This window comes from Panthera tigris, chromosome B1, assembly GCF_018350195.1.
Source record: "Panthera tigris isolate Pti1 chromosome B1, P.tigris_Pti1_mat1.1, whole genome shotgun sequence".
Classification (NCBI taxonomy): Eukaryota; Metazoa; Chordata; class Mammalia; order Carnivora; family Felidae; genus Panthera; species Panthera tigris.
Window position 1 is genome coordinate 129,822,172 of NC_056663.1, and position 26,505 is coordinate 129,848,676.

General features: G+C 33.3%; 1 protein-coding gene across 6 annotated transcripts in view; it reads right to left on the reverse strand.

The window, feature by feature from the left end:
* CCSER1 (coiled-coil serine rich protein 1) overlaps positions 1-26,505 on the reverse strand; it is an 855,904-nt gene that overhangs the window by 703,014 nt on the left and 126,385 nt on the right. For all 6 annotated transcript variants that reach the window (XM_042984180.1, XM_042984181.1, XM_007074680.2 and 3 more), the window contains exons 2-3: positions 10,566-11,930; positions 5,011-5,195 (exon numbers count right to left, since the gene is read on the reverse strand). In XM_042984180.1, the coding sequence (XP_042840114.1) occupies positions 5,011-5,195; positions 10,566-11,889 (1,509 nt within the window). In that variant the 5' untranslated portion in view covers positions 11,890-11,930. The remainder of the gene's footprint in view (positions 1-5,010; positions 5,196-10,565; positions 11,931-26,505) is intronic.

Genomic DNA, 26,505 nt, shown 5'->3' on the forward strand with positions numbered 1-26,505 from the left:
CAGAATTATTAAATCTGTTACATTGACAAGATCATGTCAATGTCTCCTAATCTGGAACTCTATCTTCCAGGCCTCTCTTTCATCTTTGTATCTTCAGAGTAGGCTCTCAATAAATATTTATTTAAAGAAACTGTAAAAGAATAGATAAGTAAACGAATGAATGAAGGATAAGCTAATAAAGGAAAGAACAGTTGCCCCCCCCCCAAAAAAAGTGGATTCATAGTTAAGTGTTTCGCTAGTTAATATGGGGCTTAATTCGTCTGAGATTACTTAGCTATTGTCAGTAATACCTAAATTCTGGATTTTAACACACCAAGAATTAAAATAGGATATGAGAAGCTAATAATCTGCAAGTAACTATTTCTTCCCTCAAAGGTAAATATGGTCTGTTCTTCTACCAAAAAAGTCCTACAGATTATTTTTTGCTTTGTTTTTACTTTGCCATTCCCAGTTCCTACAAAAACAAACAGGATGCCAAACTGCATATGAGAAAAAGTATGCTATCAGAGTAAAACTAGCCATAAATGAATGCTGGCAGAATCCCTTAGCACAAACAGTTCGGGGCAATGTTGTGATGCATTTGCCAAGTTATCTAAAGACAATGCAACTTTCTGAACCAGCGTTTTAATGTACAGAAATAAATACTTCCAAATTTATTAAGGTTCCCAGAAATTTAGTCAAGTTAATTTAGATATATAGCTCAAGGACTATAAGTCAGGAAGAGAGCACATCCAAAAAACAGAACTTGTAATTACAAATCAATCTTTAACTTTCAAAGAGGTCTTAATCTTTTTTGAGCACAGTGACCAACACAGTGTGAGTCATAAATCAGAGTCCATTAAAAGGGAGGGAGGAGGCAAGCAGGAATTCTCAGTTAATTAAAAGAACTGATGTACACTAAATCTTTTGAGAATATGATAGTCCTTAGTGCCCACCAAATATATCAGGGTCAACACCTTCTAGACACAAGCAAGAGACTACTTCCTGGAGACTTTTGTGGCAAGGAGGGGCCAAGTGATTAGATCTAGTCAATAATTTGTCAGAGAAGGTGAAATGAGTCTCTACAGGTCAGAGCATTTATTACTGGGATGAGGACCTCCAGAGATCTTTTTGCCATGGTAAAAGGCAATATTTGCAATAGTTCAACAGCCTGGACATAGAATGAGACATTAAATGGAACTTCCTGAACCTTCTACAACAAACATGTAGCCTGAGTGAGAAATCCATATTATAAAGCCACTAAGATTTGGAGGTTATTTGCTATCATGTATCATAGCTTATCCTTATTCATACACTCAAGCACTTTCCTTCCTGTAATGATGTCAGAGCCTCTGTGTTGTCCATTATATATGAATCTATCCTCACATTAATAATTGTTTATAGAGCAGGATGATCTTACATATGGAGTTAAATGTCACTGTGTGAAGCTGTTGGAGAAACAATGACAAATCCTTAAATTTATTCATTTATATACCACAGTCTAGGGGAGCCTGGGTGGCTCAGTAGCTTGAGCGTCCGACTTTGGCTCAGGTCATGATCTCACTGCTTGTGAGTTCCAGCCCCGCATAGTGCTCTGTGTTGACAGCCCAGAGCCTGGAGCCTGCTTCAGATTCTATGTCCCTCTCTTGCTCTGCCCCTCCCTTGCTCCTGCTCTCTTTCTCTCTCAAGAGTAAATAAAACTTTAAAAAAAATTATACACCACAGTCTAGAAGAAAAGTTCATAAAAAGAAAGGGCCTATTTCTACAAAATATTTTTTTAAATATGTGGGCCATCCTAAGAAAGCTATCAGGAAAATAACAGAGAAAATGAAGGAAAGTCTTTACTTAAAGCAGTTTGAAAATATTTAACAAATGTGAATCCTTATCAAATTTTTCCAGATATATTCTGGTTTCATGTAATAAATTTAAGCCAACTCCAATTTCTTCTGAGGCACTGAGGTTCAAAGAATTAATACATCCTCCTCTTTCCCTTTCAGACTGAAATATCCCCAAAATATACAAAATCACTAGAACTGTGGTCTAACCTATTAGGGCATATCTTTGTTCATTCAGAAACTCTCGGCATCTTAATAAATAAAGCAAGCCATATCCTACTGGTAAACTTAAATCCCCATCAACTAGACAAAATACTCCAGTCCCTTCTAAGTATGAACATCTTTTTTTGCAACAATGTTCCTTTCTACATGAGTTACCTTTCAGTAAAGACACTGATACCATTCATCAGTATATCAAGAAGTACACATTTTAAGTACAGAATCAGCATTAAATTGTTTTTTTTTGTATCCCTTACAGAAGATTATAGCCTAGACCCAGAACAAGCACAGACAGTCTTAACTGTGTTTAACTTCATTACAAATAAATAATGCAAAAAATAAATAATAATTTTAAACTTATTACATTCTCCCCAAAGCATTTAAGATTTAAAGTTAGGTAGAATCCAAATCTGAATCCTATCTCTGCCACCTACTATCTGTATTTTGAGGTAAACTGCTTATCTTCTTAGAGTTCTATTTTCCTTTACAAAATGTGATTAATAATAGTATCACTTGGGGGTGTCTGGGTGGCTCAGTGGGTTAAGCAACCATAAAACTTTGGGTCAGGTCATGATCTTGTGGTTCATGAACTTGAGCCCCACGTCGGGCTCTGTGCTCACAGCTTAGCCTGGAGCCTATTTCAGATTCTGTGTGTCCCATTCTCCCTGACCCTCCCCCACTTGTGCTCTGTCTCTCTCTCTCTCCCTCCCTCTTTCCAAAAAATAAATAAACATTTAAAAAATAATAATAATAATAACAATATCATTTGGTGGATAGTATTGGGAGGACTGGATGTGATAAAACACATGAAGCATTAAGAGAAGTACTTTGGTCCAAATAAATATTGAAAATACATGTTACTATTATTATGTCTCCAAAAGTAAAGAATAACTGAAAATGAATGTTTTCCTACATATATACATTTGCTTGAATTGTTTTAGAAGAGGAATACAGAAAATGTGTCACGGTCGGACATAAAGCTATAATTTCAGAAAAAGGCCACTCGTTTCACATATAGCTAAGATTACCTAAAGAGTCCTAACATTTTCTCTCTTTGCTATGAGTTAAACAACATATTTTACACATTTTAAATTCATGATTACACTGTAAAATTAAAGGATGAGATAGTAGTTGTGAGATCTAAAAAAAAAAAAAAAAGTAAAGCAATAAAACAATTTTGATAGGTTTCATATAGAAATTCAATCACCAGTATTTATTTTAACAAGTGTTATCTGTAAATCCAGTGAACATCTACAATATTTTAATGGAGTTTCTATTCTATCAAGGATAGCCTTTCCCCAACCATGGCAATGATGTAATTCTGCCATCTAGTGGAAGAGCTGTACCACTGCAGGGACACTTTTTGAAAAGTGTAAAAAGCCTCAAATGAAAGAACAAAACTGCATTTCTGTGTTCTGACATTTTAAATATTAAATCTTGATTGTGGATTGGGAAGAATAATTTGTGATGTTACAAAGAGAATTACTGAAATATAGTATGAAAATCATGAGCTACAAAGAATATGTAAAAGGCCCAACTCTGGGCAAGTCCAATGCATACTGCATAATTATTAACATAAATACATCTTACGAAGGAAAAATAAGAATTTCGTGAAGAGAAATGTTTCATAATAAGTAGTTATCCATGATTTTTAATTCTGCATCAACTCAAAATCTTTTTTAACGTGTTCTTGCACTTAAACAATAGCAACTGCAATAGTAATACAATATTTTCAATGCACCAAAAGATGAAATTTAACACCATTCTCTATGTAAAAATATAAATACACAAAATTCTATTGTATGATAGAAACAAAAATCCCACTATCATTTGTTGTTTTGCAGTTACTGATTTGCCCAATATTAAGATATAGCCAAACCTAATCTAATTGTTAGAACTTCTAACTTCAAGGAAATGTTTTGGCTATCACTCAATGTTACCTCAGTAACTTAAGACTTCTTCACAATACAATTGTCAAAACTGGATGACCTATTTACATTTGAAACCAAATCATCTAAAATACACAGAGATAAAATACATGAGTAATTTAGTTTTGAGCATTTTTCACACATATCCATGAACAGGGGATATAGGTAAGTAGGTAAGCAGGTACACAGGTAGACATATCATTTCAAAGAAGCACTGTTAAATACCAGGAATCAAAAACGCTGCTGGAAAAGCATACATCTGTGAGGAAATGAACAAGAGAACTCCAAAAGGCAATACCACCCCAATATTTGTGAGACCTGAGGCCCCCTAGACCTCTTGCAGTCCACTCATCAATTTCCCACCCTGGCTTTATCTTTCACTGCGAATGAGCATCACACACATGCCTCTAAGACACCACAGCCCTCAAGTGCAAGCTCAGAAACGACTCCCCTATAGACATGCTACCTTACCCTTCACCAGCAGGCTCGTGCAGTTTGAACCAGAAATCTGGAATCTGTTATTCAGAATGTGTCAAAGCTTTGGATGGGCATTTTGCCTTGACCCCAAAAGCTCCTCATCCTGTGTGGATGGGCAACTGTAAAACGTCAAGCAGAGTAGGATCCCTGAAGAGTCAATGGGTGGTACTGGCATAATGGCAGAATATAAAAGGACATTTTTTAGAGTGGCTATAGGGTAGAGAGATGGTGTGAAATAATGGTTATCAAAGGGTACCCTCATGATCAGCTTTTTTCTTAGCTTGCATATCCCAGGGTCTTGATCTAGAACACAGAGTATCAAACTTTCTATGGAAGCAAGGAAGACAGGAATTGAGGGCAACTATCATGGTGTGCTATTATGTGTCAAGACCCATAAGAGTTTCAAGTGCAAACATAGCCTCTTTAACTTGGGATATCAACTAAGGAGATAGATTTTTTCTTCAAGTTATGAAATGTCTATTCTTCAGTCTGTTTTCATATTGCAAAAGGCAGGAATATCCCAGTCCTGTACATAACTATTTTAATAAATGCAAGTATATGTGTATACTTACCATGCTGTTCATTTTTGAAGATGATGAACCTGCTCTTTGCTTTCTTAGACTGTTCACTTCTTCTACATTTCCATCTTTTGGTTTCAAAATCATTCTGCTACTCCCTGCAGTTCCTTCAGATGAGGATCGCAATCGCCTCTCTATAAATCTCCCTTCACGATATGGACTGAAGCTACTGGCAAGAACTATTAAAACAAACAAACAAACAAACAAACAAATAAATAAATATTAATACAAATGCTTAACTGTAGTTTTTACAAATGTTCTATTTAAATCAAATAAGAAACTCTTAGTGTCATTCAAAAATTCTCTATCATAGAAAGAAGTTTTAAATTAATAGTGGTAAGTTTAGTTTACTTAATCACATAATGATTTTGAAGCTCAAAACCTCTGCAGCCATCCTTGGCTTCTCCATACTTCATATAAATCACATAAGCAAATCCTGTCTTTATTACCCTCAAATTGTATACAGAATCTGATTACTTCCTACCTTCCCCACTAACATCCTGGACCAAATTCCCATCAACCCTAGCTTGGGTTACTATAATACTGAACAGTCTCCTTCCTTTGCCTATTCCTACCTGACTCTCCCCCACAAAAACCACAGCCTTCTTTCCACATGGTAACCAGAATGATACACTGAAGACATAAGTAACATTGATCATGAGCATTCCCCTAGTCATAGAGCTATGTTTAACCAATGTCCTATCAGTTTCCTTATGATAACCCTACTCTATCCCTTCATTTAAGGGCCTCCCCATGTTCATCTGTTCACTTTTCTAACTTCATCTTCTGCTGCACCCTCCTCCTTCACTCTGTTTATGCTACTCTGGACCTCTTGCCATTGCTAGAACACTGCAGGCACACTCCAGTACCAAAGTGGCCTTTACCACATAGTCTTTGCACAGTTATACTTCTCTTAAATATTTGTACATCCTTCTCCCAAATCATCTTCAACTCTTTGCTAATATGTTACCTTGATTAATACTCTGCCCATCATACTTAAAAATGCAAACTACAGTGAACTATCAGAAAATGAAATTAAGAAAACAATCTTATTTACAATAGCATCAAAAAGGATAAAATACTTAGAAATAAATTTAGCCACAGAGTGAAAGATCTCTTACACTGAAAACTGTAAGACACTGATGAAACAAGTTGAGACACAAATAAATGGAAAGATATTCTATGTTCATAGATTGAAGAATTAATGTCCTTAAAATTTCCATACTACTCAAAGCAATCCACAGATTCAATTCAATCTCTATCAAAATTATAATGGCATTTTTCATGAAAATACAGAAAACCATTGTATAAAGAACCACAAAAGACCCCAAATAGCTGAAGCAATCTTGAGAAAGCATAAAGCTGGAGGTGTCACATTTCCTGATTACAAACTATACCACAAAGTTGTAGTAATCAAAACAGTATGGTATTTGCATAAAGACAGACACACAGATCAATGGGACAGAATAAAGAGCCCAGAAATAAAAGCATCATATATGAGCAATTAATTTTTGACAAAAGACTCATGAGTATGAAATGCAGAAAGGATAGTCTCTTCAGTAAATGGTGCTGGAGAAACTGAATAAGCACATGCAAAAGAATAAACAGAGACCCCCATCTTACAGTATACAAAAACAAAAACCCTCAAAATGATTTAAATATTTGAACATAACACCTGAAAATGTAAAATTCTAGGAAAACAAAACAAAATAAAACAAAACAGCGGGTAATGCTCCTTGACATTAGTCTTGGCAATGACTTTTCGGATTTCACACCAAAAGCAAAACCAATAAAAGCAAAAAATAACAAATAGAACTATTCCAAAGCAAAAAGCTTCTGTACAGGAAAGTAAATAATCTACAAAATGAAAAGGCAAATTATGGAATGGGAGAAAATATTTTCAAATATCATATCCTCTGAGAGGTTAATATCCAAAATATACAAGGAATTCATACAACTCAATAGAAAATAACAATAATCCAATTTAAAAATGAGCAAGTAGACTAAACAGACATTTTTTTTTTCCAAAAAGACATACAAAATAGCCAAGAGGTACATGAAAAGGTGCTCAACATCACTAATCATAAGGGAATGAAAATCAAAACCACATGAGATATTATATCACACCGGTCAGGGTAGCTATTAGCAAAAATTCAAACAAGTGTTGTGGAAAGTGTAGAGAAAAGGGCACCTTTATACACTGATGGTAGGAATGTAAACTGGTACAGTCACTATGAAAAAAAGTATGTAGTTTCTTCATGAAATTAAATAGAGTTACCATGTGATCTAGGAATTCCATTTATGGGTATATATTCAAAGGAAATGAAATCATTATCTCAGAGAGCTATCTGTATGCCCATGTTTATAGCAACATTATGCACAATAGCCAAGATATGTAAACAATCTAAGTGTCCCATCAATGATGAAGAGACAAGAAGATGTGATATGTAAATATAAAGGGATACTATTCAGCCCTTAAAAAGAAGGAAATAGTGTCATTTGTGACAACATGGGTACAACTGCAGGGCATTAAGCTAAGCAAAATAAGCCAGATAGAGGAAGACAAACACTCTATGGTATCAGTTACATGTGGATTCTTAAACAAAAAAATTGTTTTAAACAGTTGAACTGATTGAAATGCAAAGTAGAAAAGTGGTTGCAATTGGAGCCCGTGGGTGGCTTAGTAGGTTAAGCATCCAACTCTTGATTTCGGCTCAGGTCATGGTTTCATGACCCCCACCTTGGGCTCTGCCCTGTCAATGCAGAGCCTGCTTAGGATTCTCTCTCTCCCTCTCTCTCTGTCCCTACCCTGCTTTTGCTAAATACATACATATATACATACATAAATACAAACATGAAAAAAATGAAAAAGGGAAAAGAAAAAGTGGTTGCAAGAACCTATTAGGCCAAATATAACAGTTCTTTTTAAATAACTTTTTAAGCTAATGAATAAAAATTAAAATGCCAGAGTGCTCAACTTTACATCATTTTTTTCTGTTTGTTTATTTATTTTTGAGAGACAGAGACAGACAGAGAGAGAGAAAGGAGAAAGGGAGACAGGATTTGAGGCGGGCTCTGCACCAACAGCAGAGAGCCCAATACGGGGCTGGAACTCACCAGCCGCAAGATCATGACCTGAGCTGAAGTTGGACGCTCAACTGGATGAGCCACCCAGGTATCCCTATATTATTATTTTTGATATGACTACATATCTCATACATTCAGATATATATATTAAATACTAGCCTAGATATGTTTCATAACAAATGCAGAATAAATTCAGTATTATGGAGTTTAGTGCACATAGCAACTCTTTCTTATATAAAATACATCTACATAACTGGTTTTCAAATGTTAAACTTCCAAATTATAAAATCCTTCTGAATGGCACATGAATATCTCCACAAAATGAAGAACTGAATTCTATTATTTTTTCCTTATCCACATTACCAGCTTGTTTGCCTATCCGTCTCTATTTTACAAGTTGTAGATAACCTGAATAAATAGCTAATGTCCCAAGAACAGGCAACATATTATCAAATTCATTGAAATTACTTTAATGTGGTAAATGGCTCATGATTAGGATCTTCGTGAACAGATTAATAGCAAGATATTTCCACAGAGATAAATATATATAGTATTCAATTTGACATTGAAGCAAATGATCGTTTCTAAATAAGAATTAGATATAATCAAGGTAAGTACATTTCTGCCCTTTTTGTATTCCATTTCTTTAAAAAAAGACTGCCTAGATTCCAATTTGAGATCCACCATTTACTGACAATGTGATTTCATAGTTATTTAATTTAATCCTAAATTATTAATCACTGCCATATAAACTTTTAGTTAAGATTAAATGACACTTATCTTGATGAGCACTGAGTAAGATATGGAATTCATGAATCACTATACTGTATCCTTGAATCTCATATAACATTGTGTATTAACTATACCGGAATAATATTTAAATAAATGAAATTTAAATGAAATGCAAATGAAAATGAATGAAAAGTAAATTTAAAGAAAGATTAAATGAAATAATGAATACAAATTGCTCAACACATTTTTTTTGGCACATATTAAGTGTACAAAAAGGGTGAGCATCATTGATATCATCATCATTGTTCTTCTCATTATATTATAATTAAAGAAATAAGCAGATACAACTAAAGTTATAAGTACAGACAAGGTCACCAAGATCAAAACATAAAAAACTAGGCAGATGCATAAAAGTGATGATGTATCAAATGTGAAAAATATTAAGTTATACAATTATACAGCTAAATAATTCACTCAGGCATTTAAAATTTTTAAATTGTTATATTCATGGAGGGACTAGTTGGATTAATCATATAATCTTACGATGCTTGATACTCTATAATTTAACTTATTATAAGTTGTATATAATATTTTAGTGTTATCCTTAACGGTTTGGAAAGAGCTGGGGTCATGATGTCACTAAGCCTAGTCACTAAGAGCCTGAGCTTTGAACTGAGATAGTTGTAACTTGTGCTACTTAACAGCTATATGATCCTTGGTCGGTTTTTGCATTTGTAAAATGGAACGTGTAAATGTCTATCTCATAAGGTTTGTATCCCAAACAATTATGTACTAACTTTGTGACTTTGGACACATTACTTAGCCTATTTGTGTTCCAAATATCTTGACTGTAAAATGGGTTACTATAATAGTAGTGATTTCAACCATCTGAGAATTCAATGAATAATGTATCCAAAAAGCACAAAATGGGAAACGAGACACAATAAACATTCAATGTTGGGAGAACTAGTTGACAGTAATAGTAGCAGAAGCAGCAAAGGCAGCAGCAGTGGTACGTCAAATACAGCCCAGTACGTGGTAAGAATTCAACAGTTTTCTTAACTGAAATTTATATTAAATAACAAAATTTTCTGTTAAATAACATAATGACATACTAGAGTAATTCAAGCACCCATTCCCCCTTTATAGAAAGCAAAGAGAAGGTACCCAAGGTTACACAGGTAGTTAATGACAGACACAAGTTTAAAACCAAGCTCCAAGAACAGTACTTTTAAAACCTGCAAGTCTATTGTAATTAGACATAGAGACTATTTGTGCTGAAACGTGGATCCTACTTAATAAAGACAGTTTTGGTAAAATAAGAAATAGAATTTAAATTATAGAAAATTTCTTTCAGGGTGATTTTGGCTGGAATATACTCATTTTACTGACTAAGAAATACCAAGACTCATTTACCTTAAAAAAGAGAATCCTTTTACACAAAGCCACATCGCAAATAAAAATAATTTCTTTCCCCTCTCTTCTGAGGGCCAGAATCTTGGCAACACAACTAAGAAAAATGAGTAGTATTGCTGAATTACATTGTTACCATAGTATGAAATTTAAAATCAAGTAGAGAAAAGATTTAAAATAAATTATAAATCAGAAAAAAAAACTAGAGAATGAAAAATAAGGAAATGTGGTTTCTATTCATGGGATGAAATAAGAAGATTAAATAAACTAGAATGAAATTATAAATCATGTTTATTATACAAAGAAAATCAGCATACCTTTGGCAGGATTTGATTCGTATCCATATGATGTTTTGTTAAAAATATGATGATCACCAGAAGAGGGTATTATCCTTGAATCTGAAATAGGATGAATCCCTTTAACACGATCACTTATTGCTTTATGTTGCTCATAAAATCCAAGTTTCCTCGGAGAGCTTGTTGCCAACATTGTTTCACCATTTTGTACTACCTTATGTTCTTCTCTTTGCATATCTCCTGATAGATGAGTCTCTGACTTGTTCCCATTCATAACAGGTAGTTCAGTGATTTGCAATAACACTTCCTTCTGATTAGCAGCAGAGGTTTCTAGTAAGGAATTAGATTCAGTGCTACATCGGCCTTCTAACCTGTATTTCCCAGGAGACATAATTGCACAGGGAACAGTTCCCATAAGGTCTATTGTTGTCTTTGTAACAGCAGCAGGATTGGGAGAGATCTGAGAGGTAGAATCATTGTGGCCAAAGTTCTCACAGTGGGATGCCATGCTTCCACTTTTAGGAAATGCATCTGCTTCAGACACAGAATCTTCAGTCAAGGCTAAGAACTCTGAAGGTGTCTGAGCTGTTGTAAGATCAGCAGAAAGCAGGGGTGATTGTAAAGAGCTTCCTGCCCGTTCTGTTACATCCACAGAACAAGATGGAGAAGCTCTTACTAATACAGGTTCTCTCTCCTGGTACTGTGTAATTTCCAATGAGAATCCAGACTGTTGTACCAATGAAATGGATTGGCTCTGTGGAACTGGCTTAGAAAATTTATAGTGAGATGAAAAAGATTTAGTGAGTAGCTTCTTTGTTGACTGCTTAACAGAACGGCGAGTTTGTTCTTCTGTGAATCCAGAATCATCCCCTTCACTTTTGCCAGAACTTAGGCAATTTATAAAGACATTCTTATTAGTTGAGTGCTCCTTTTCCTTTTCAAAATCTTCTGTCAAGGATCTCGTTATTTTCTTATTTCGTGAACTACTAAAACCAACAGAATGTCTTCCCCTGGTTTTAATATGTTCTTCCAAACTCAGTTTCTGTATACTGCTATGACCAGATTGAGCACCATTTGAAATACTAAGGTTCTGGTTGGTAGTGTCTTGCTTAGGTTCACCTCCTTTCTTATGGTGGAAACTAATGGAAGGAGTACGGAATATGCTCCTGCGTTTACCTGTACTACCTGAGCTTGAATTCGTGCTGGAAGGAGAGGAACTGTGGACACCAACTGTATTACTGGAGGAGGGCGAAGAAGGAAGAGAATCATGTCTTCTGCTAATACTTCTTCTGAATATTGGCAACCGGGAGACCAGGGTAGATCGTCTTGATCCTGAGTCCCCCATTGGGACTCCAAGGCTTGAGCTGTGACAGCCAATTTAGCAGCCTAAAAAAGGTAAAACAAAAAGAACGCATCAAAAGAAATCAATTATAAATAAGACATTTTAAAACAAAACACTGTTTTTCAGGACATGGACTAGAACTTGGCTCATACTAAAATGATAATAAAATTCTGATGAGGATTTTTTTTTAATTTATAAGTAGCAAAATTATCCAGTGATTTGCACAATGATTTTATAATGGCTCAGCAATGTCAAGATTACCAAGAATATTTAGTCTATGCAAAAGATTGTTGGGTTGAGAAACACAAGATCACTATTCAAGACCCAGCCTTACTACTCCCACTGGTTCTATAATTTGGTAAATTGTTTAATCCTAACTTTTTATGTCTACATATTTAGATGCAGTAGTCTTGTGACAGCCATAATCATTGCCCTGTGGGTAATATGCCCCACTACTGCCTCTCTTGACCAGAAACAGATATATCACAAGACTTGAGAAGTTATTCACTTGAGCTTAACAGAATCACAGATCAGACTAAGGTATGATCTGACACTAGAATCTTCATTCAAAGAAAAAACAATTAGGAAGTACTCTTCTCCTTGGAGTTTGATTTTGGGACTTTTAGAGGTAATCAGGGCATTGATAGATGAAACTAAATGAGGAAGGATACAGTGTAGAGTTATAAACAAAATTAGGTTATGAGGAAACCACAACTATGAATTGAAGAAAAGACTCCAGTGAAAATTAATTCAACTGGTAATGTTGACACGAGTGAAAATACATAGTGACAGCAGCAGAAGCATAGAAAATTTATGAACCATATTAACATCAACGTGCTGATGATGAAGAAAAAGAAGGAAGAAAAAGTGAAGGTGGCAACTATATAGTTCATCAACCATGATGTCCCAAATACTTTTCTGACATAGATTATCTCTTTTAATACTTCTAACTGTAGAAGTAGATAATATTTCCATGGTCATTTTACAACAGAAAGGTAACTTTCTGTCATTGAGCCAATAAAGAGTAAAGCAAGAAACTAATCCTTATATAACCACAGGATCAGCTCATAATCAGCATGACAGAGACTGCTTTCAGTAAAGAGCCAAAACTTGTGCTGCTGAAGGTCCAGCTCTGCTTCCATTTCAGAGATTCTTAGTTGTAGAGTCAACCTGGTTATTCTGATGCCTGCTATTTTTCACTGGTTTTCATAATGCGCCGTGACTTGGTTTCTGTTTTTAGTTTCTGTATTTCACATAATTCCTTAACTGTAATGTATACATCCCCTCTGTCAAATTTTAATCAGACTGTTTCATTTTGGTTTTTGCAACCAAAACTACCTAACTGAACAATAACAAATACTACATAAAGTGACCAGACTCTATTTTATTATTATTAACAGATACATTACGAGAATGATCAAGTAAAATACTTTCATGGCCCTGAAGAAGTATATAAAATGAAAAATATTTTCTCTTTCAGATATGCATTCAAAAATATTTAATATTTTGTCCTAAATGATATAAAATCTAACAGATTTGTATTAGATGATTTTTATTAGATGATGAATTCACTAAATTTGAATTTAAATCAAACTATGTGTAAAACACTCCCAAAATATTTGCATATACTTGTAAATCTTTGGGAGAAGAAAGTTTAAAATACAAACAAAGACATTTTAGGTCTTAAAGTCTCACAAATTAGAAATATCTTATTTGGGGGGACCTGGGTGGCTCAGTTAATTGAGCAGCTGACTTTTGATTTCAGCTCAGATCATGATCCAAGGTTGTGGGATTGAGCCTCACGTTAGGCTCAGCACTGAGCAAAAGCCTGAGATTCTCTCTCTTTCTTCCTCTGCCCTGCTCCCCAACTTGCTCTCTCTCTCTCTCTCTCTAAAATGAATGAATGAATGAATGAATGAATACATACATACACACATACATACATACATACATACATACATAAACAAGTCTAATTTTCCTCCCAGGTTAAATCTAATTTAACCAATATCTGATTTCCAAAGTGGATACAAAAAATAATACAATTTTTCATGATTTCACTCTTACTAATGCTTTAATTAACATCATTCTTAGATGTGATTTTTCATTTATATGCAAGATTTCCATTTAATGCTTAGTGAAGAGTTTTGCTATAATTAGAGTATTATCAACCATTACGATTTGCAGCTGGTGGTGCACCTATGGTTATCAATGCATTTATGTCAAGATATTTACCATTACTATTGTATTTTTTCAGTATTTATGTATATTGAAATATTAATTGGCCTTTTTTATTATTTCTTGCTTTTGTGTCAGCATTTAAAAATAGTGACTCAATCTCTCTTTAATAAGTATTCAAAGGATTTAACTAGTAAAAATTTCAGAAAAAAATTTACAGTAGTCACTCCTGTCTTTCTAAGTGCTTAATGAAAACAAGACTTTTATTGGGTACAAATAATACATTTAGGCTACTAATACACTTAACCTAATTGAAGCAAAAACATCATAGATACTAAGAGATATTTGTACATTGAATGAGATGACACAAAGTAGATATAAAATCTACTGGAGATAAAAATCCTTTAGATTTCACTTTGTCTACTGATAGTCTTTTAAATGAAGGTCTTGATTTCCTACTGAGAGCTTTCCAGCTAAAAAAGAGAAAGATAAAATATCTATAGGTTGGAATTACCCATATTCTTCAGAGAGACTCTTCAATGTCCAGATGCTCTCTATATCACCAGATTCATTATCCCCTTCCTATTTAATTCTCTATTTGGACTGATTACTACTTGCCATTTTCTGTTCACGTTCATCTTCTGGGAAATTGCAGATGTAGGACCGCCTGCTTGGGATGCCCATCCTGTAACTCTGATTTGAAATATTTAGGAATATTTCTATGACACTGTCTTTTCCAGGAGGCCATCCCTGACCCTTTCCCCATCCTCTTCCATTTGGGATGTAATACTATTCCTTTACGTATCCTGCAGTATTACCTTACAAGTTAACATCTGTTTACCTGGCTTTACTATTTTACCTTAAGTTTCTTTGTGACAAAGGCCATCGATGCTTTGCTTTGAGACCCCAGTGTCTAATGTAATACACAATTAGTACCAATAGAGCAAATGGATTTCAGGGACAAAGTTTTAACTTGAATACATCAATATTTCAAACGTAAATAAACATATTTTCTGCCCACTACCATAAACAAATGCTGTAATTTTGAAGTTAATTTTATTAAATTACAACTTTTAGAAATTCGTAAGTTAATTGAAAGGCTTTCCAACTGTAAAATCATTCAATAATCTAAAATTTGCTAACATCAGGGGCGCCTCGGTGGCTCAGTCGGTTGAGCGTCCAACTTAGGCTCAGGTCATGATCTCGCGGTTCATGAGTTCGAGCCCCAAGTCAAGCTCTGTGCCGACAGCTTGGAGTCTGGAGCCTGCTTCGAATTCTGTGTCTCCCTCTCTCACCGCCCTTTCCCAGTTCATGCTCTGTCTCTCTCTCTCTCAAAAATGAATAAACATTAAGAACTTTTTTTTTTAATTTGCTAACATCTAAAAGTGTTATGGAAGCACAATGCTGAACAAGTTGAAGAAAACAATATATCATAACAACTATTAATGAAAGACAAATGTTACACTGCAACATGTTAATATTATTTTTATAATTTTAGTAGAGCAATTATCCTTTCTTAATAAAACCTGTATATATTTTCATGTATTTTTATAAATTTTCAAATGAGATAAAATAAACATATTTTCTCAATTCTCCTCTATTTCTTGGTTCAGAAGACATATCACCTCAAGTCGTAACAGATGCCAAAATAATACACAGGTTGAACTAGACCTGCCCATCTTCCAGGGGCCTTACTATGATCAACATTATTTTATTTGGGAAAACAAATTTGTCATATAAGAGTGCCATCTAATATCATTAAACCTATACAAACAAAACATTAGACTGCTATACCCAATACCACCTACTGGATGCAGATACAGGCCCACTGGACATGATGTGAGACTCAGTTTGACCTCAACTGAAGAAACGGTATCCTTTGCTCTTTAACACCAGGATTTAACAAAAAGTTCCCAGAATGTATTTTATTCAGTGATCTCTACAACTTGAGCAAACACTATCATTACTTTTAATAGAGTACAACGTCATATGGTAGATCTATTCTGAATTACGTTAAAGGTGAATCTTATTTGGCATGGTTCAGAAAAACACAAATTCTAGTTAAAGGGGATATATGCATTGCTAATGTTACCTATTTAAAACAGTAAAAGTAAAAAAATATTAAAGAAATAAGACATACTGGAAAAAAAGTGTACACACACACACACACACACACACACACACATATTCTTCCATGATTCAAGGCATAAAAAGACCATGCAGGGTTTTAAAGCAATCATCGTAGAAACTCATTACCATATACACAAATAGGCATGTCTGTCGGTGCAAATAAAACAAAACAAAATCCTCTTCACCTTTTTCTTTCCCATCATTTTTAAAATATTTGCCTAGAATTTGCATACCTCTCATATTTTTTTCACTATAAGTCAAAGATGAAGAGTCACCTGATGGCCCACATACCAGATAGTCCTAAGTATCCTTTGTCTTTCTCCCCAAATTGGTGATGTTTGGTTTATAAAACTAAATAAAAAATACTTACCCACACATGCAATAAGTAAAAAAAAGAAAAATTGGATTCAAATCCAAGCTCTGTCACTTACTAGTAGCATGAGCTGAAACACAGATAATAATTATTTTCAGTATGAGAAGGTGCAACATCAGAAAGAAATGGCACTCTGCCTGCTACTGAGTAAATTTCTAGTTTCTTCCTTTTCTGATGCAAGTGGTACAAGATGGAGCACCACATAAAGAGATTATAAAAATGAGCTACTTGTCAAGATCTGGCTGAATCACTCCATTTTAAAAATCACCTAAAAATATTTTGGGGGGAAGATATATAAATTGATATCAGGTTTCCAATCCCTTATGGTGAACCTCCCCTAAGTATACATTATTATTGGAATTTAAAAAGAATGATCAATATTTGAAATGTTCATGAGGAATGTTGATGAAATAAATCTGGTCCCAGCTCTGTTCTTTCTCAGAAAAGATTTCAGAAAATAACCCAATACAGCCTAAGTGACCATGCTGAAAAGAAAATCTACAATACATGATGAAATGGAAGAACGAAAATTCAGAGAAATCAAGTATTCTCTAAGTAAGAATTTGTCAACATTAAGAAAGTGATGGATGGCAGAAAATAAATTATCTGAAAACATATCAAAGAGCATTGGTCAACTTTTACTAAAATTAAATAAAATAATAGCTTGAAAAGTTTCTAAAACAATCTAATTATGTCATTTTTTTTTTCACAGATTTAAATGAGGCTCACAACTGTTGGGTGGTCAGGGCTCAGCTGGAAAGCCCTCCAGTCCAGACTCTTTCTTTACAAAGCCATGCAATTTACACCTCAACATTATTTTACTTTATGGTAGAAGTTATTCTTAAATGAATTTCTAAAATGTTTTACTGTTTTCCCTTAAATGAATGGGAAACTAATGGAAGCATTTTTAACAGATAAATCACTACCACAACATGAACAGGGACACCTCAGCCCCAGGGTCAGTGAGGGCAACATGAGATAAATTCAAAAACTGAATGATCAGGGCCAAGTAAGTGATCAATCACAGAGAAGAGAATGAGACTGTCAGCAGAAGATAGAAAGTGTCAGAAATAATATAATTGATTGGATATGTTTAATTCGCAAATCATTAAATTTGCATATAATTTAGCCACACTGAGTACATGAAGCTCTGTTCAAAAAATAAACAAAAAAATAATCCAAACAAATCATTGCTTATATCAGAAATATCTACCTTTAGGTGAAGGTCACTACTCACAATGATTTGACCCTAAAGATGAAATGTAAACAGAGATAGATGGCCCCTGATTAGATCATATGTAAGCGAAGAATCACTGGGTTCTACACCTGAAACCAACACTGCACTATATATTAACTAACTTGAATTAAAATAAATATTTTAAAAAAGAACTGTATAGATAATCTCCTAGGAAAAAGAGAGAGATGCCAAATTAGCATGATACCAGGAACTATTACTATAGTAAAGGAGAATACATTTCAAAGAGATTATTCTAGCAGGATTTAGGGAAGCGGATGAGTTCCTTGCCTGAATTGATGGAAGAACAGGGGTCGTGATACATTATTTATAAAGACATGTAATCTTGAGACCCAGGCCTATATGATCTTAGTCCTTTAGTGACCAGAACAGACAATGGAGGGTAAAAAGAAATACAAAAATAATGGATTCTGGCCAGAGATTAGAGAGAATTTAATAGTGAAAGAAGTCAAAAGCCATATCCACATGTGACCAGGCTTAGGTAAATAAGACTACATTTATATTTTTAAAATGTTATAGTTTATGTTTTGGGATTTACACACTATGAATGTATAAGTGCTAAGAATGTGGACTCTGACACAAGCATGTCTAGACTTGAATTTGTCATGACACGAGTTGTGTGACTTCGCAGTGGCTTAAAAGTTACTTAAATTCCCACAGCCTAAAGTTTCTTCATGAGGATAAACAGTTGCAACTGTCTTGAAGAATTTTTATCAGATCAAGTAAACACAAAAAAAAAAAAAAAAAAAAAAAAAAAAAAAAAAAAAAAAAAAAAAAACCACTTAGTATAGGGTCTAACTAATGAATGTTTAATAACTGTAACTTATTTATCAAGAATAATTAACCATACTTGTGTTGTTTCACAGCAAACTTTTTTCTAATTCAACTTAGAACTTTCCAAACCTCTCTCAAAGTTTTAATTCTGTCTACTCATAGATTAATACTGTCATTTCCTGAGTCAATTCCGAACAGGACACAATGACCATTAGAAGCTGCAGACCTACATGTAGATGGGACTTAGAATTAGTATTGATATACATGAATAGTGATGTGGCCATTATTACATTTTTTAACTTGTTTCTTACAAATAATTCCATTCAACTATGTCATGCTTTTGACCCAAAATATTATTGACCATGCTGATCTCCTTCTTGACAAGTTTAGTTCAATTTTTTATTAATATTGAATTCAATTATCAGTCTTAGTTTTTTTTTATTTTCAACAAAATAATTCAGCCTTCAAGGATCAAATAACTGACAATATTATAAATATTCAAAGACTGTGTCTTAGGCTCCAAACAAGATTCCCAAAAGATGAATTTGATAAATTTGTTGAGCAATGCCAATGTCAATGTAACAAATACACAGCTTTAAAGAGGATAGCACATGAAACAACCAACAAAACTAAAAGGCAACCAACAGAATGGGAAAAGATATTTGCAAATGACATATCAGACAAAGGGCTAGTATCCAAAATCTATAAAGAGCTCACCAAACTCCACACCCGACAAACAAATAACCCAGTGAAGAAATGGGCAGAAAACATGAATAGACACTTCTCTAAAGAAGACATCCAGATGGCCGACAGGCACATGAAAAGATGCTCAAAGTCGCTCCTCATCAGGGAAATACAAATCAAAACCACACTCAGATATCACCTCACGCCAGTCAGAGTGGCCAAAATGAACAAATCAGGAGACTACAGATGCTGGAGAAGATGTGGACAAACAGGAACCCTCTTGCACTGTTGGTGGGAATGCAACTTGGTGCAGCCACTCTGGAAAACAGTGTGGAGGTTCCTCAAAAAAATTAAAAATAGACCTACCCTATGACCCAGCAATAGCACTGCTAGGAATTTACCCAAGGGATACAGGAGTACTGATGCATAGGAGCACTTGTACCCCAATGTTTATAGCAGCACTCTCAACAATAGCCAAATTATGGAAAGAGCCTAAATGTCCATCAACTGATGAATGGATAAAGAAATTGTGGTTTATATACACAATGGAGTACTACGTGGCAATGAGAACGAATGAAATATGGCCCTTTGTAGCAACATAGATGGAACTGGAGAGTGTTATGGTAAGTGAAATAAGCCATACAGAGAAAGACAGATACCTTATGGTTTCACTCTTATGTGGATCCTGAGAAACTTAACAGAAACCCATGGGGGAGGGGAAGGAAAAAAAAAAAAGAGGTTAGAGTGGAAGAGAGCCAAAGCATAAGAGACTCTTAAAAACTGAGAACAAACTGAGGGTTGATGGGGGGTGGGAGGGAGGGGAGGGTGGGTGATGGTTATTGAGGAGGGCACCTTTTGGGATGAGTACTGGGTGTTGTATGGAAACCAATTTGACAATAAACTTCATATATTGAAAAAAAAAAATAAAGAGGATAGCACACATCTAAAAATATACATATTTGTTAATAATTAAAATTTATATTATTTTTCATAATCATATCTCACAATGGAGAAATTTGCATTGGTTTTAAAATATTTTGGAAAAAAAAAATTCCTCACAGCATTCTAAGTAAGGTTTCTTAGAAGCAGACCCTGAGCAAAGGACTCTTTTATAAGACTCTCAGAAGGTTAAGAAAGGAGGATAAATGGACAGAGGGAAAAGTTAATCAAATATGTGGTACCAATGGAAACTAACTTCAGACTGATCCCAGGGGATCTGCTGCACTAACTGATACTCTGAGATACGGCTGATCTTTTGTATTCTCATGCCTGTCAACCATTTGTAAACTTCCTTAATGCATGAGATAAAAAACTCTGAACCATATGCAATAGGCAATGGATTATCTGGAATATATAAAGAATTCTTATAAATCAATTTAAAAAAGACAATCCAAAAGGAAAAATAAGTAAAGAATATGAGCAAGCAATTCCTAGAAGAAATACAAATCACCAATGAATACATGAAAGATATTCAAACCTATTAGTAATTAGGGAATATAAAAAGAACTCCTATAACACAAATAGAAATAGAAAAAAAAAAAAGGAAGCAAAGTAGCAAGAAATACAACAGGAATTTCGTAAGAAGAAACACAAATTTGTAATTATAAATCAGAAAAAAATAGTTCCTGTAATTATTAATCAGAATTTCATAAGAAGAAACACAAATCTGTAATTACTAATCAGAAAAAAACTGCAAGATACTATTTCTTACAACTAACATTTTAAAACTAAATAATATCAAGTTTGAGTGAGTAAAGTGGTACTTATAGACACTTACAAAGAAGTCTAAATTGTCACAGTAATGTTAGAAAATTATGTATCAAAATACCAAGTTAAGTAATTTCACTTGTCAGCATTTACCCTAGAATAATGCTCACACATCTGCACAAATACATATGTATAGGGATATTCACTGCTGATTTATATTAAATAAATATAAATGTGCAACAATTAAGAGAATTTTAAAAATATTACTTATCTATTGCACAGTATAATGCACAAGAGCTAAACATGTAAAGTAAAAGATATAAACTGACATAGAAAACAATCTCCAAAGCATTTAATTAATAAAATCAAATAGCTAAAAGACATGTTTTATAAATTACAAATGTATTATGAAATTTTTAAAGTAATAAATATTCTACAAATTTACATATATGTATATGTATAGGAAAAAATCTGCAATAACCTATTTCAAAGTGTGAACAGGGATTATCTTTGAACAGGATCTTTGTATTCAGGGCTGTCATCAATGAGGACATTAGTGTTATATGTAATATGATGAAGTTTTAACAATATGAATTAGTGAATTATTTTTATAAGTAAACCTTTAAAATTCAAATTAACATAGTATAAAAATACATAGCCTATCAAAAGATTAAACATGCTAAAAGTAACTTGGAAGGCACACAAAAATTAAAAATAACTTGCCTCTGGAAGAAGCAGAATGAACACCTGGGAAAATGTTTTTTCTAAAAATAATTTGAAAACAAATAACTAATAATTTGACCCAATATGACAAAATGCAAATACTAATTCTGGGTATTTCACTAATCACTTCAAACGTTTTATATTTTAACACAAAATATTTAAATAAGTAAAACCTATGGTAGTGCTAAGAATCCTGGCACTGATACAAAGGCTTGGTATTTTCCTGAACCTACATTTTTAACACTGAAATTCATATTTTATGTGACTGTCGGTTGTAACTGTATCTATTTATAAATTGATATTTACTTTTCCATCAGCTAAAATTGTCTTTAGTTTAGCTATTGAGAGCTATTTTTCCCTCTTAAAAAACTTTCATTATTTCTTTACCATATGACAATTCATCTAAATGTTATCAGTGATTAAGTCAGACACAATTGATTCATTCCAGATTTTCACAGTCTTTTTAACGTTTTGGTATTTCATAATGCAAACATTAAGCCACTACATATTATTTTATATAGTTGGCTAATAAAATTGAATTACATGATGATCTGGAAGCATATGGCATTATGACTTTTTCTCATTAATAATAAATTGAGGCCATTATACTATTTTTTTTTGAGGCTAGTAAACTAACCAGAAAGGTCCGTTTATATTTGCTCAATTCAAAATGCATGCTTCTTTTAGACATTTAAAATGTTTTGTTTACTAATTAAAATCACCGGATTTCTTATATTTTATTTTCTTTACTAAAAAGTAAAGGAGCAACTTTATAACAAATAACCTGCAGTTGTGCTTACATACCAGCAGAGGGTGCAGAAGAGCTTCCCTTCTAACAGTCAAGTCTTTCTTACAACTTTCAAAACCAATTTAAGATTTATTGGGCAGCTAATTATCAAGTCCTTTGTGTAAATGAAAAATGAAAGTCTCCAAATACATTAGAAAATTGTGTTTTTTTTAAACAGATAGCACCTTGTAAAAATAAATTGCGTTTTGAATTGAAGGAAGACTCCAATTCTTGGAAGTTAGAATAGCAAAAATAAGAGATTTTTTTTTAGTTATTCACTTATAAGTATTTATAGAACTGGTATTTTATTTTGTTAATTTTTAATTTTTTTTAATGTTATTTATTTTTGAGACAGAGAGAGACAGAGTATGAACAGGGGAGGGGTAGAGAGAGAGGGAGACACAGAATCTGAAACGGGCTCCAGGCTCTGAGCTGTCAGCACAGAGCCCTACACGGTGCTCAAACCCATAAACTGTGAGATCGTGACCTGAGGTGAAGTTGGACGCTTAACCTACTGAGCCACCCAGGTGCCTCTAGAACTAGTATTTTAAAAAGAATTCAGATTCAAATATATCAATGAAAATTTATTATTTATTTTCCAACAGTTTCTTCTCACTGTTTTCTAAAGAGTAAAAGATATGCACTGCTTTATAAGATACATATTAATATAAAAAAGATAAAGCATATAAAGATAGTATATAAATAAAGATGGTGGCATCTCTAGTTCCTATATATGTTGTAAATATTTATCCCTTAATTTTTTAAATTTTATTTACAATATTGCATAGAACAGCTCCTGGTCACAGACACAAATATAAATAAGAGAAGAAAAATACGGTCATATGTCAAATAAGATGATACAAAACCAGAGGGAAAGAATCTTTTAAACACAAATTAGAATACATATTAGTAGATTAAACTTAAAGATAGCTACACTTGACACATAAATATGTTATACCTGTGTCTGTGTGTATATTATTGGTAATACACACATCTGGCAATACAAATCAGCATTGGCAGTAACATGGAGTTCAACATTTTCAATGTATGCTCCAGTTTAAACATAAACTGGATCAATAAAAATATAAACTTAGATCAATATAAGTGAAAGTCAGCATTGGCCTGATGAAAGGGAAAAACAGAAATGAGTACACTTGCAAATCATTACTGCCCTTCTTTTCTTATAAATACTGTTAGAGCTGTATCCTTTATGATGCGAATGGCAGCATGTTGCAGAACGTGCTCATTTCCATTCAGTTATGTGTTGGCATGGTGTACAAATTCTGTTAGAATCATTTTAAAAGAATCTTGGATTTGTTTTTTTTTTTAAGTGTTGTCTTCGAATTTAACATGCAATGATCACATTTGTCAATGATACTGTTTCATAATATATCTGTGGAAATCATTTCCCTTGGACTCTGTTTCTCCATTCATAAAATTAGAGAACTGAATACATGATTTTTGTGAGTCTAATTTATTAAAATGCATGCACACCATCTGTGAAATTTAGGATTCACACTCACATACACACATACACACAACACACATCTGATAATAAAACGACATTCTGAATATAAAGTTTTTTCAGTTCAAAGTTAATAATGAACTAGATTCAGGATTGCTTCATTGATAGTTAAGTGAAAATAAAATTCCATAGAGTATTGCCACAAACATAGATGTAGTATATTTTACAAAAAGAGAGCAAGACTACATCTGGGAATGCAATCTAGTAGTCACATGATAAAATTAAAATGTGATAACAAGTTTCTTTTTTCCCCATATAGTGTATTTATTTACATAAATTATTGAAATTGACCAAATCATATATATATTTTCTTACTTTTCTCTTATTATTTAAAATTGTAGTTTGTAATACATGAATTATAACAGGGGTAGATATAGTTTTTAGAATCTAGGAAAGAAGACATGGCTAATATTTAACATACTTTAATAATAAATTTCTCTGATAAGGTATCAGATTAAAATTATTTCAGATTATGCTCAGACACATTTTAAATTGGTAGAAAATGCAAATAATAAACAATATATTATGTTAATATATTAATTTTTTGAGGCTAGTAAACTTATATAACTTATAACGCTAGTAAACTTATATATAAAATATAACTAAAAGTAGAACTTACCAAATATATTAAAGTATATTCTATTACCTATGTTGTTCTTTAATTAAAATTCATTTATTTTTAAGAGAAACCACATAACATATATTACAATAAAGGAACATAGTAAATTCAGCTCATTCCTTTCTTTGTTAAACACATACACACACACATACACACACTTTAAGCTTTTTTTTATTTTATTTTTTATTTTTTTTTAAATTTACATCCAAATGAGTTAGCATATAGTGAAACAATGATTTCAACTTTAAACTTTGTTAATAAATTCATTAAGTTATCTTCTAGTGGTCCTGCATCAAAGACCATTATATGAAATGACGGACTGCTCTTGAGTTTATATGGACTCACATACTGTTAATTTGATAGAATAATTAGTAAGAGTGAACTCAGGAGAGAAGGACCTATGTTTCTGCCAAATGGGCTGTGTTAGCTCTCTGTATTTGGTAGCAAGAGTAATGTGTCAGACTTGAGTTGCCACTAGATGGAGATTTTGCATCTTGGAACATGTAAGGAGTTCTACCTTGGTGTTCATCTGGAAGGTGAACTTCTGTTTGTGGATAAAGAAATAAAAATCCAGTTGGCTAAGTAGCTCATTCAAAGATGTACAGATAGGTGACTAAAATAACATTTATAGAGCTCAGAGTTCCTGTAACAGAATTAACTCTAATCCAAACAAAAGGAGAGACTGTCATTGCCAGAAACATGTCCTTATTTCAAACAAACAAAAAGACTCTTGTTCCATACACATCTGATATATCTATATAATTATTGTTCCCATTTATGTATAATTTTAAAATAAAATTTATTTTCAAGAAGCTACATTAACATAGTAAGTTTTCTCTTTTTTTTTTTTTTTCCTTTTTGTGGCTTTTTTTAAAACTTAGTCACAAATTCCCTGGTGCCCTCATATTTAATGAGTACATAAGTCATCTCATTTTAATCTTCCTAACAACTTTATTAGATAACTATAATTCTTATCAAATAAATAAATTTAGAGTCAGAGAGGTAAAGTTGAGATTTGAATCCAGGTATTTCTGATACAACAGATAAATTTTAAAATTACAGCGCTCTGTTAAATGCACAAAATAGATACAGGGACAATATTATATGATATTAAATAATAATATTCTTAAGGCTATTGCTACCTTAAGAATGTGTAATTGGGAATGGCTTAGTATCCCAAATTAGTATTCCAATGACAGATCCATTAGAAAGTAATCAGAGGACTTTTAAATGATGCTTTAATTACAAATCACAGGGAACGGTTAATTCTGCAGAAAAAAATGCAGCCACTAGCAAAGAATGTGCAGAGTGTTGAGTTCAACATTGAGAAAGAGAGAGAGAAAGAAATAGTTGTTCCATCCTACAGACTTAACTAGTCTAACAGCTGCATGTACAGGACTGAATATTAAATAAGGACATAAGCAAGATCTAAGAATATTTTGTTATTCATAATAAAATCTTAAAAGAAAGAAGCATGCATGCAAGCTTCAAAAGAATGAAGAAAAAATATCATCCAACGAAGAGAAGGTTATCAGAAACTGGGAGAACCTACAGGGAGCCCTGCTTGCTTTGTCTGTGCAGAAACAACATAATAGACTGGAACACCATGTATATGTTTTATAGTATAAACTATATATAAACATTTCAATGGTACAATGGAATAATTACAGAATGGGGGTCATAATCATCTCAAAATATTTTTTTAGCTTTCCTCTGGACACCTTAATATCTCATTCTGGTTTTGTCCTGTGTAATCAATCTAAGGGTTAAATTTCTGGATCCACATCTTCTGGGTTTGGATTCTGGCTTGTGCACTCGTTAACTTAACGTTGGATAAACTGCTTATTCTCCCTCTTAGCCTCAGTTT